Source organism: Microcaecilia unicolor, chromosome 3 (genome assembly GCF_901765095.1).
Source record: "Microcaecilia unicolor chromosome 3, aMicUni1.1, whole genome shotgun sequence".
NCBI classification, from domain to species: domain Eukaryota; kingdom Metazoa; phylum Chordata; class Amphibia; order Gymnophiona; family Siphonopidae; genus Microcaecilia; species Microcaecilia unicolor.
Window position 1 is genome coordinate 220219026 of NC_044033.1, and position 13272 is coordinate 220232297.

Genomic DNA, 13272 nt, shown 5'->3' on the forward strand with positions numbered 1-13272 from the left:
ATATTAAGCACCACATACACTAGGCAGCATCCAGGTGCCTCAGTGTAGTCCCAAGTTATAGAATTTAGTTCAAACTTTATGTCAGGTCAGAAAAGAACAACAAACAGGAAAAATAAATACAACCTTCAACATGCAGGGGACAAACATCTCACATACTAACATGGAGCGAGGACAGTAATACACAAAAATAAAGATCACAGAAAACCATTGCTGGACAGTTATCATCCAGGTACTCAGCAATCCATCTGTATGTCTTTTCCAGTTGAATAGCTTGGTTCACTTTCTGTCTATCACCCCCACCACCACAGAGTTGCCACTGACCAGCTACCACCCCCTATTTTTTAGCATCTTGAAAAAAAGCTATCCAGAAATTCAATGCTGAAGGCCTGACATGGTCTAGCATTGAATTTATGGATTTAACACTGGTGGCAGTCAGCAAAATGATGGTCATAGCTGGTTTTATATCAGCCCTGATATCTTACCAGATAGCTCAAATTCAACTCTAGTGCTATGGACATCATGATTTGAAAAAATGTTTTTTGATCCATATGAAGAATGTCTACCATTGCAAGTGACCAGCTACTGTCTTGACAGTGAGAGGAGCATCACAGTTCAGTATCTGTTTTATATGTTGTCAGCTATCTTACCAAAACAAGTTGAGCTCTTGGCAAGTGAAGATGATCTAGACTAATGTTCCAATTTCCCTCTGAAAGTGCTAAGAAATAGAAAGCCAGAGAGAAGTTTGCAAAAAGGATTGTGCCTTTAAAAGATCTGAAAATATTCGAAATGATGTCCTCCTCCCCCATATCAAAGTCGTTTTCCCATACTTTCCAGATCACGGTGGGAGGTCTACACAATATTCATCTCAGATGATTATATATATGTGATAAGACTTGGCCTGAGGCTTTGATTTGTTTACAAAATGTGCTCAAAGTATGATCCATATTTAACACCAGAGCAGACTGTATCATGGGTCACATTAAAAATTGTCTCGACTAAATAAAAACTTGTGTTGTTTCTAAAAGCAGATGCATCAAAGATTCACATGGAAAAGGCCATATGTTTGATCTGGTATGTGCAAACTATCCCTCTTTGTTGACTTTTTGTAACTGGGAACCAGTATTATGGTCAGACCATTACAGTTGTACATTTACTTTGAATTATTTTTCTTCTAAATCAATTCAAACTCCTGTTCGTAAGACAGAAATGGATAGAAATAAAATAGACAAATTATTTGTTTGGTCTTCAGTAATTCCATTGTTAGATATGTCTGAAACTAGTTTTGAAGTTTTATTTTTGACTTGAAATTCTATGACCTCATCAGTTATCAATCTTATTGCTCCTGAATATGAAGTAAAAGTTAGTTGGAAAGTTAGTTTTTTTCTGCAAAATTATTGGCACTGAAAAAATATTGTCATTGTCTAGAACGTAAATAGAGAAAGCAAAAAATGTGATAAGAGTTAAATGGAAACAGTTATTAAAATAGTATAAATGTGGCTTAAAAAAGGCCAAAAGAACATATTACTCAACCTCTGTAGGTACAGAAAAGCCGAAGCTTAGAAAGTTATTTGAACTGGATAATTTTAATCTATCATCTTCTTTCTCAACCAATGCTGTTCAGTCCTCTGATGAAGAGTTAGCTGTTTACTTTGAGTCCAAAGAGAAATTTATTCATTTCATAAATGTTCCTATTTGTAGTTTGCCAAAACCTATATCAGATTTGGATGATGTGCTAGCCGACAGATACTAGGTCTCTTTTGACCCGGCTTCTGCCTTTGCACTGTTCCCATTAATTAATAGAACATCTTGTTCTAATTGTCCTTTGGACAAACCACCCAGTGACGTACCAAGGGCGGGGCGGTGGGGGCGGTCCACCCAGGGTGTCAGCGGGTGGGGGGTGTGCTCCGCTTCCGCTGATCCGCTCCCGCTGTTCCCACCCTTTAAAAAAACCCTGTGAAGCAGCATGGCAGGCTGCACCTCGCGTCTGCCCTGCTTCTAAAAGAAACAAATCTCATTGTCGTCGGGCCTTCCCTCACTGTGTCCCGCCCTCCTCTGAGGTAACTTCCTATTTCCGCGAGGGCGAGACACAGGGAGAGAAGGCCCGACGACGAGGAGGAGATTTGTTTCTTTTACAAGCAGGGCAGACGCGAGGCGCTGACTGCCACACCGCTTCACAGGTTTTTTTTTTAAGGCAGGGTGGTGGCAGAAGAAGAGGGCTGATGGAGCTGGTGGTCGGGTCAGGGGGTTCTCAGATGGGTGAAGGACTGGGAGGGGGTTCTTTCTCTCTCTCATGGGAGAAGGGGGGGCTGGGGAAGGGGTTCTCAGATGAGAGAAGGGGCCATGAGGGAAAATGGGGGCCATGCCTGGGACTGGTGAGAAAATGGGGCATGCCTGGGTCAGGTGGGAGAATGGGTCTGGGGCTGAAAAGGGGGGCCCTAATGCAAGACATGTGGATGAAGGGGGCTGGAACAGGGGGCTAAAAAGAAGGGTAGGTGGGATAAGGGGGCTAGTACTGGGACTGGGGGCTGAAAAGGAGCAGGGGCTGAAACTGGGGGGACTGGGGGCTGATTGATTGGGGAGGGGGGAAATAATAAGGAGTCTAATGTCGGGGGGACACTTTCGGGCGGGGACTCACTTCCTTTGGGAGGAACTGGCAAGAAGGGAGAATAGCCAGTTGGAGGGGAAGGGAAGGGATGGGGAGGGGGGGTCAGAGGGCAGGGGGGAGGGGAAGGGGGGATCTTGAGGGTAGGGTCTTGGAATGTGAATGGTCTTAACAGCCCCGGGAAGAGAAGTATTATCTTTCGAGAACTACGTAGGTTGAAGTGGGATGTAGTAATGTTACAAGAGACGCATATACAACGGAAGGATGAAACATTGCTGAGGAATAGGGTACTGGGCGAGGGGTACCCATGTGCAAATCCCAAAGGGGGGAAATCTGGGGGCTAGTTATATATATTAAAGATAACCTGCAATTCACCAAGGAACAGAAATTCAGGGGGAGGGATGGTAGATGCCTGGCACTCAAAGGAACAATTAAGTGCCAACCAATTACATTTATCAACATTTACGCACCAAATGAGGGACAAGGGGAATTCTTTGACAAATTAGTTCCTTTTGCTAAGGGTCAAATAATATTGGGGGGAGATTTTAATTTCCCTGCAGCAGGGCTTGATCACTCAAAAGGAAAAGAGCAAGGTGCGAAATACACGAGAGGGAAACTTCTCAAATTAATGCGGGAACTAGACCTACTGGACATATGGAGGTTGCAACACCCAGGGCAAAACCCTTCACGCATTATTCACATGCGCAAAAGACCTATGCTAGCATAGACGCGATCTGGGGTAGTCGCTCGTTATGGGGTGGTACTCAAAGGTTCTGAAATTGATAATATACATGCCTCCGATCACGGCCCTGTGTGGGTCATGTTGGGGGGGGGGGGGGGGTTGGGTAAAGAGAGAGGGGGAAGGGTATGGAGACTCAATGAAGAAGGGGCAAATCTGGAGGAGAAGCGGAATTATATAAAGGATTTGGGTCTCAATAAAATAACAGATACCCAAAGGGTGAGTTTAGAAGCCTCTATAACATTGGAGGAAGTGTTCGGAGTCATCAAGGGATTAAAAGGAGGGAAAGCGCCGGGGCTAGATGGGTACACGGGAAAGTATTACAAAGTGTTTAGACAAGAATTGGCTCCCCTACAGGTACGAGTGGGTAATGCCTGCTTTATTGGGGAAGAGATACCTATAAGCATGCAAGCGGCAGGAATTACAGTGCTCCTCAAGCCAGGGCGGAATCCAGCTTTGTGCGGTTCCTATAGGCCGATCTCCCTGCTAAACATTGATGTCAAGATCTTGGCCAACGTGATGGCGGACCGCTTGGGCAAGCTCTTACCATTCTTGATCCATGAAGATCAAGCGGGATTCGTGCCACATAGGCAAGTAGCAGATAATATTCATAGAACTCTAAATATCAAGTGGGGAGCTCAGAGGAGAGGGGACTCCCTAACACTTCTAGCGACCGATGCAGAGAAAGCATTCGATAGGGTGGATTGGGAGTTCCTATGGGAAAGCACGGCACAAATGGGGATGGGGAAAACTCTCATAGGTTGGTTGAGGAAACTATACGCCCATCCGGTAGCCAAAATTAAAGTTACTGGGGGGTACTCCGAGCACTTTGATGTTCAGCGGGGAACTAGGCAAGGGTACCCGCTCTCCCCATTATTATTCGCTATAGCCATAGAGCCATTTGCTCAGAGGATCCGCTTGCTCCAAGAGGTCCGGGGGCTTCGGATGGGAGGTAAGGCGCATAAGATTGCACTTTTCGCGGACGATATTTTATTTTATATCTGATCCCCTATGACGACATTGCCTGCTTTGATTAAAGAGCTGAAAGATTATGGCTGGGTATCGGGATTTAAGGTGAACTATCATAAGTCCGAGGTGATGGGGGTCACTATACCAGAGGTTGAGGAAGAAAGAATAAAAGAGGCGTTTACATTTAAAATAGCTAAGGACAGTTTCAGGTATCTAGGGATACAGATCCCGCGGAATCTCAATAAATTATATCAATTAAATTATATACCTTTACTAAAAGAAGTGTGGGGGGATATGACCAAATGGCAAAAGGGGTGGCTTTTATGGTGGGGCCATATTGCGTCAGTAAAAATGAACATTCTACCCCGGCTTCTATTTTTGTTTCAAACACTACCAATCCCAGTACCTAAGAGGGAGTTAATGAGGCTGCAAGCAGATATAGGAACATTCGTTTGGGTGGGAAGCACCAGCAAGATTGGCACGGAAAATAATGTGGGGTACACCTGATCAAGGGGGGAGGGGAATACCAAACATTCTCTGGTATTACTGGGCATCACAGCTAAAGCAAATAGCGGTTTGGGGTAAAGTAGATCTATCTCCAATAACAAAATTAGAACAGATCTTTGTCCAAGAAGGGGTATTGGAGGGACTGTTATGGGCCTCGATTCTGGATAATACATATAAGAGGTTAACTCTAAATCCCTTTGTATCACATCTTCTAGCTTTATGGGGTACTTTAAAACACAGGCTTAGGGGATCTAGGACTAAATCTACATTTGCTTGGATCACACAGGACCCGGGTTTCCCAGCCGGGACTGAAGGTGGGGTGTTTAAAACATGGTTCCATAAAGGGTTGATACGTTATAGAGATTTGTTGACAGAAGAGGGAATTAAACCTTTTGCAGAATTGCGGGAGGCCTATGAGCTACCACCCTCTGATATCTACGCTTACATGCAGGTAAAGCACTACATAATATCCGTTAGGTGGGTTAAAGATAAATTAGTAGAAAAGGAAAAGATGGAAGACATATGGGGGAAGATTGATTTATGAGGGAAGGGACTCTCTAGGCTATATGATCATAAAAGGGGGTCACAATTTGTAAAACACCAGTATATGCAGGCCTGGGAGAGGGATTTGAAGCAAGAGCTGACTGACTCTGAATGGGGGCGAGTGTCTAGAGAGGTTAAAAAGGCCTCCGTATGTGTACTCCTCAAAGAAAATGCATATAAACTACTGAGCAGATGGTACTATACACCGGAGAAAGTGAAAGCAATGTTCCCTGGAGCCTCGGATACATGCTGGAGGTGTAAGGAGGAAAAGGGCACTTTTTATCATGTGTGGTGGGAGTGTGTGTTAATACAGAAATTTTGGAAGGGTATTACAGGGCTATTGACAGAAGCCCTGGACACTTTATTCCCATATGATCCGAAATGGTGCCTATTAGGGTGGGGGAACCAGAGAGGGGTGAAATGGGAACAAAGGATTAAGAGGATAGGCCTAGCGGCTGCAAAATCTACAGTAGCTGCATTTTGGAAGCAAGACAAGGGACCCACAGTGCAAAACTGGCTTGGAAAGATTAGGGGACTAATAGTGATGGAGGAATTGACAGATAAAAGGCGGGGGAGGTTTAATTCGGAGGCTGAAGAATGAAAACACTTTGACCAAATATTGGGGAAAGACCTGTAAGGGGGGGAGGGGAGGGGAGGGGGAGGTCGAGCCGAGAATGAATGGGACTAAGATGGTGGGGTTGGGGGGGAGGGGGGATGGGGGTGAATATGGGGTGGGAGAAAATGGAGGAGACATAGGAGGGGACATTCTTTAATGCTTATATGTCTGTACCCTGAGGTTCAGATGAGGGAATGATGGATGTTAATAGAATTTAGGATGAGACATTGTAATGTAACTTTTATATGGTTTGTTCAATAAACTTAAAAAAATTAAGAAAAAAAAAGGAGGAAAAGTCCCTCACTCAAACGTGAGTAGCAAACAAAAAAGTGAGGTAGATTCAATGAGGATGCCTAGAAGACTTTAATTTAGAGAAACATACAGTTGACCCAACACGGTTGTGTTTTGGCACAAATGGCCTGGCTCGGCAGTCAAGTGGATCTTTTATGTTGTAACGATAAAACTTAACTTAAAAGTAACGTCAAGATCCTTGCTGTCGAACCTCTCTGTAATCCTCAAGTGAGTAAGGAGTGCAATAATGCAAACAACGTCTGACTGGCAAACGCCAGTGATGTAACTTATGCAATAAAAAAAGTCACCAAACGACTCGACACAGCTGCCGTATTTCGGCGCCGAAGCGCCTGCTTCAGGAATCTTACGGTGTAGGTTATGCAAAGGTAAATGGTATTTCTAAAACCAAATGCAACAGAAAGCAACTTATGGTTGTTCAAGGTATAAAACCATCACTTTCAACACATGGCAGCATAAGCTAAAAGGAAAGTAGAGAAACGTTCCTGTCAACTTTTGCTGTTGGTTAGAAGAGCCAGCCTACTCTACTCTTTTGACTCGTGTTGTTGACGTTTATAGGGATTCAGTATTCCTCCACTTTGACTGGTTGCTTCCTTCTTCTTTTTTGTATAGATATATAAGTAGGACTATGTTGTGTTTGTAAATAGGCTTAATGTAGGTTCCATTTTCCAACTTGAAAAACACTCCCCAAATATGCAATGTCCTCAATTACATCTACTACTAATCATTTCTATAACACTACTTGATGTACACAGTAATGTACACATTATATGCAGGTACGTTCTCTGTCCCTAGAGGGCTCACAATCTAAGGGCTCTGTTTACTAAGATGTACTAGCGTTTTTAGTATGCGCTAAAATTGGCACGCGCTAAACGCTAGAGATGCCCATAGAAATATATGGGTGTCTCTAAAGTTTATTGCATGCTAAAAATGCTAGATCGCCCTTAGCGCTGCTTAATAAACAGGGCCCTCAGTTTTTATACCTAGGACAATGGAGGATTAAGGGGTCCTTTTACTAAGGTGTGCTGATAAATGGCCTGCACTGGTGTAGATGCATGTATTGGACGTGCACAGGTCCATTTTTCAGTGCACCTGCAAAAAAAAAAACCTTTTTGGCTAAAAATGGACATGTTGCAAAATAAAAATTGGAGCGCGTCCATTTTCAGCCTGAGACCTTAGCACTAAAGTCTCACCTGTTAACTGGGTGGTAATCATCAGCGAGCGTACACTGCCAATTACCGCCTGGTTAGCGCTGCGCACAGGAAATTTTCCAGTGTGCGTTGAGGACACACGTAAAAAATGAAATTCCCTCCTGGGCCAAGGTTGCAAGCAGCTGTAGTGGGAACTGAACCCAGATTGCCAGAATCAAAGCCCACTGCACTAGCCATTAGGCTACTCCTCCACTACAGTTATTATACAAATCTCCAAACATTTCTGCTAGATTGATGTTTGTCTGTTTGTTAATATAAGTTGAGCTTTAGTTAAAAAAAAAAAAAAAGACAGCAGCAAGCTATATTTAATATTAAATACACAGAACTAGAGCAGGTTTCCCCATGAGAGTAAACTCTAAGAGAACGACACTATAAAGCTCCTGTATCTTAGCAAGAAAATTGGATTCAAGTTCAGCTTAATGATTTCCCCCCTCAATAATCTGATATCTGTTTCGTTGCTTATATACCTATTTCCAGTGAGAAAATGACTGGTTTTTTTTTTAATGTAAGTGATTTAAACAGCATTTGTGTGGGATCAGCAAGAACCTCATAACATCTCCAAAGCCGACGAATTAAGTACAGTCAGTTTTGAAGATGCAAGCTCATTCTCTTCTGCTTTTTTTAATGCTTTTTCATGGCCTTTGGAGGTTTGCTGAGTGTTTGTGTTCATTAGGGCAGGATTTGCTGACATCACCAGGATATCACAGGAATGGGGACATCATAATCGGAGGAATAGTAAATGTGAACACTTTGTATCTAGCTGAACGGTTTAACTTCACAAATCCCCCTAACTTGCTTGAAACTAAAATGTAAGTAAAATTGTTTTGCTTGTTCCTATCGGGGTTATGTTAATGAATTTTAAAATGCACAGCCACTAACTGGGGGAATAATAACTTTAGTTGGATTCTTTTGAAATTAACTAGGTTAGGGGGTCCTTTTACAAAGGCGCTCTGAAAATGGCTTGTGGTAGTGTAGGCACGGGTTTTGGGCGCGCGCGCTGATCCATTTTTCAGCACGCCTGTAAAAAAGGCCTCTTAAAATTTTTGCCTTAAATGGATGTGCAGCAAAATCAAAATTACCGCGCGTCCATTTTGGGTCTGCGACCTTACCGCCAGCCATTGCCCTAGTGGCAAAGTCTCACATGGTAACCATGCAGTAAAGACCTACAAGCATCAGATTCGCGTCTGATATGCGAATCCAAAAATAACAATTATTTTTCAGCCTCTTGTATCGGACACACGACAAAAATGAAATTACTGCAAGAGCCACATGGTAGCCAGGTGGTAACTCCATTTTGGTGCACGTTGGGCTTGCTTAGAGCCTTAAGCGGCTTAGTAAAGTGGCCCCTAGATTACTTATATTTAGGATCCTATTGTGCATTAGAATTTCAAATGTAGGTTCCTAAAACATTGGTGGGTATGGAGTAGAAAAAGGAAATGAATGTGCCAATAGTGCAAAGCACTTTTCCACAAAGAGGGGAAAGGGAATGGGGCTGGATATACCTCCTCTCTGTAGTTTTTGTAACTACATTCAAAGCTGTTTACATAGCATACACAGGTACTTATTTGTACCAGGGGCAGTGGAGGGTTAAGTGACTTGCCCAGAGTCACAAGGAGCTGCAGTGGGAATCAAACCCAGTTCCCCAGGATCAGAGTGCGTTGCACTAACAATTAGGCTACTCCTCCACCTGTTAGCTGGACAAGTGCTGCTGATCATCTGTATACTGTCTTGAAAATCCTTACAGACCCCTCTGCATTTTAAGTTGATTTAATTAGGGTATTTATAATCGGCTTAATCCATTCTTGTCAGAGTACAATCAACTAAGAATTAACAATAAACAATCATTTTAAAGAGAACTGAGTCACACACAATAACTGGTTACATGATTGGACAATTACAATAAGATAGAACCGGTAGTGTCAAATGTGAAACAGCTGAATACAGAAGTAAAAACGAAATATTAAGTTTTTTACAAATCAATTAGTCTTAAGTCTAAGTTTGACTATGGACGTTTTTCACTAAATGTCCCAAATCTGAATAGGAAATATAGCCATTTTCAAAAAAGTAAAGCGTCTATCTTGTGCGGATAGTGCCAGGGTGTCCTAAGGTATTAGGATAGCAGGTGATACTGCCACTAGCTGGATAACAGTGCTGACCCCCTTATCTAGATACAATAGTAGGCAACTCATTTATGCACCTTTTCTTGGAAAATTCATTGCAGTTTGCTGTCTGAATTTTTGGCTCCTAAATTTAGGAAACTTTAAACTGACAACTAGCACCTAAATTTCAACCAAAACATTCTTATATTTGGGAAAGTAAATGAAATGTGTTTCAACAATGTCTATGCAAATTGATGAGAAAAACCCACATGTAAATTAATTAAATGTGTGGAACAAAAAAGGAAACCTTTAGAATTTTGCTTGTAATTTCTTTGCAAATTCATACTTTGTCTTATAGAAATAGAAAGTATCAGCAGATGAGAATCTCTTGTTCCATCCAGTCTGCTCATTTATGCTGAGACCAATCACACTCAGTCTGTGGTTTTCTCCTTCATTCCTTCTTACACTAAGGTCACATGTATGTTTCATTTGCACCAGGGTTGTAATCCTACCACCTCAGCTATCCACCTGCCTTTCTAAAACATATTTTTATTTTCTCCAACGTACTATAATGATACCTTGACTTTCAGAAATTGATTCTTTGGAAAATGCTACTTATTTTTCTCTTATTAAAAAGCCTGTTAGAAAATCAAAGGTTTGAAAACTCTTTTTCATATCCAAATTGTTTTAATATGTTGACTATATATGATTCTGAAACACTTCCACCTTTGTACATAAGGTTGGCAAATTCTGTCAGTCACCAAACTTCTGTCATTGATTTTTTTTCTTGACCTTCTCTGTCCAAAGGTCTATTGCTTAATAAGAATATGTTTTCCTTTTACCAGTAAATAACTTTTTTCCATGACTAGTTTTCCAACATCATAATCCATGAAATGTCATCAACACTTGGCTACTGCTGTTTCTTGACCTGTTCAAGTTCTTCCCTAATGCATCCCTGATATCCCTATAACAGCTACATATTGTTAGATAACCAGATGGCCACATCTATTCACCTGCAGAATTTTGTCTATCAAGTGTAAGGTTGATTGATGGTATTTTGAGTCCCAAGAGCTCAGCAGTTCTCGGAATAACTGTGGGGGCTTACTGCTTACTAATCCAGAACTACCGGTAGTTCCCACCCCCAGCAAGCGCCATTTCCAGTGCTAGAAATGTTTTTAAAAATTTAATTTTTTTTAGCAATGGTGTTTAAATAGCCATGCGGCAAGTGGTTCACTTGCTGTACTGTCACTTCTTTTAAAAGAGACAGCCTTTCACCCTTTGCGGTAAAAGGGGGCCTCAGAGTGCATCAAAAGCAGCTGGATGTTTGCTGGTTTGGAATTGATATATCAGAGACGAGGACATTGCTTTCAAATTCTATAGATTGAGTGCTGAGAAGTTATGTATTTACACTTCACAGGGATTCCTGAAGGAGGCCTCTGTGGCCGAAGCACGATTTGTGTCGAGTCCATTATATACTTTGAATAAAACTTCTGATGTGAAATCTTTGAGTCCGTTGGACGTTTTGTTTGCATCATCTTTGGTGTCACCGTAGCTCTTTTTGCCTGCTTGTATGGTCACGGGCAGGTCATGGGCATTTCTAAAATCTATGCGCATTATTATAGAATATACCCGTTCCTTGCATATTTTATGGTTGTAGATTTACAGAAGGTTTTACTTGGCGTAATTGGTTGTGGCTAAATTTAGTTGTGTGGACCGTTGCTCAGAGTATTCTAAATAACTGCATCCAAATTTAGGCTTATTCTATAAACTATGCCCGGAACGTTCAGGCTTGATATATTGAATCTAGTCCATGAGGGAGAATTCTATAAAGACCAGATCTCTTTTAGAATACTATCTAATAGTATTCAATACAATCAGAATGCCTATGACATGACCCAGCCCCTCCTATGTCAATGCCCCTTTGCAGTTATGCACTAGATCACATTTTACTGAGTTATAGAATGACGGGACACCGCAAAAGCGGAGGACTGTGTGTCACTATGTGAGAGGAAACCAGCAGAAGGAGTAGTGGAGGTAGCAGGGCTCTACCCCAAAATGATAGAAGGACAAGAGATGTAGTAAACAAATTCTTTATTCATCAAGACCCAACACAGCACTGTGTTTCTGCAAAAAGCCTACATCAGGGGTCTGTACGCTACTCCTTCTGCTTGCCAAGTTGAATATAGAATAGCACTTGAGTGCACTGTGGTATCGAAGTGCCATTTCAGCCCCATTGTAGCACCGAATACTATCTTTTCTGTAGCTACTATTCCTGAATAGAACTCCCTTCCATTGAGTTCGATTCCCGGCACAGGCAGCTCCTTGTGACTCTGGGAAAGTCACTTAACCCTCCATTGCCTGCCGCATTGAGCCTGCCATGAGTGGGAAAGTGCGGGGTTCAAATGTAACAAAATTAAATTAAATTAAATTAAACATTCGGAGAGAACAGAACTATATGAAATTCCGTAAAATTTTTAAAACACATTTCTTTGGTGGGTCGTAATTATAATATTGATATTACAAAATGTTGGTAAAATGTTCTTTATTGCTACATATGCATTTGTCTAATTAGCTGCTAACATTTAGCAAACTATATAGAATTATCCCCATGGTGGGTCATTTTCGAAATCATATATGTGTATAAAGCAATAATTTGCATGCAGGAAACAGGCTTTTACAAAATTGTGTGCCAGACTTGTTCATACAATTATGTACATTCAACCTGTACACATGTAATGCTGCATGGAGTGAGCAGAGGCTTTCCTGGGAATGGGGCTGGGGAGAAGGTTGCATTTATGTACAAGCTTTGAAAACACTAAGACATTTCCAAATCTCAGTCCCTGCCTTAAGGCAGTTCAAGTTAAATAGGATACTCTATCCTATCTGAGACTAGTGATGTGCTGAGAGAGACATCACGCAACACAGTTTGGTCTGACCTTTCTTTGAGGATAAATCTTCTGCAGTGCAGAAACTTATTAAGGCCAATTCAAGACCACTGATTGTGGAGTGACATATGACTTTGGTTGGTGGACAGAAGAAATAGGTTTCAAATCATTTTTCAGTTAGAATTCATGTTTCTAGATCTTTTATTTGGCTGCTTATTGTACATAATCTGACACTGAATCTCATTACAGTTTTAATACAGAAAACATCTACAACTTCCTGGCCTTTGTTTCTGCAGTGGAGGAGATTAACAACAGCTCAGAGCTCTTACCCAACCTCACGCTGGGATTTCACATTTATAATTCTTATAGTCATTCACTCTTAAAGTTTAAGGCTGCCATGAATATATTTTCACAAATGGACATACCAGTCATTAATTATAACTGCCAAACATCTGGCACACTGGCTGCTATCATTGAAGGTCTTCCAGGAGAGAGATCAAGTCAAATATCCAATGTGCTCTCAATATACCACTTCCCACAAGTAAGGAGACATTTCCATTTTACTTTATTTCCTATTATATAATCCATTTTGACAGATCATCTTCATAAAACTATATCCAAATTGCTATCCACAAACACATAGAAGCTGCTGAAATAAAAGGATGGCAATTGAAAATTACCACATCTACCTGAACAGAAGAGGGCAATTTGAAAATAGTTTGGCAGCTAAGTCTCAAATAGCTCCCAATATTCAGTACCAGTGACCCCTCCTGGCCCAGTACTGAATATCCA

The 13272-nt window shown here is 41.6% G+C and overlaps 1 protein-coding gene across 1 annotated transcript in view; it reads left to right on the top strand.

The window, feature by feature from the left end:
• Positions 1-3860: 3860 nt before the first annotated feature.
• Positions 3861-13272, top strand: part of LOC115464387 (vomeronasal type-2 receptor 26-like) — a 55486-nt gene continuing 46074 nt past the window's right edge. The window contains exons 1-3 of the mRNA XM_030194773.1: positions 3861-4293; positions 4381-4519; positions 12730-13021. Coding sequence (XP_030050633.1) covers positions 3861-4293; positions 4381-4519; positions 12730-13021 — 864 coding nt within the window. The remainder of the gene's footprint in view (positions 4294-4380; positions 4520-12729; positions 13022-13272) is intronic.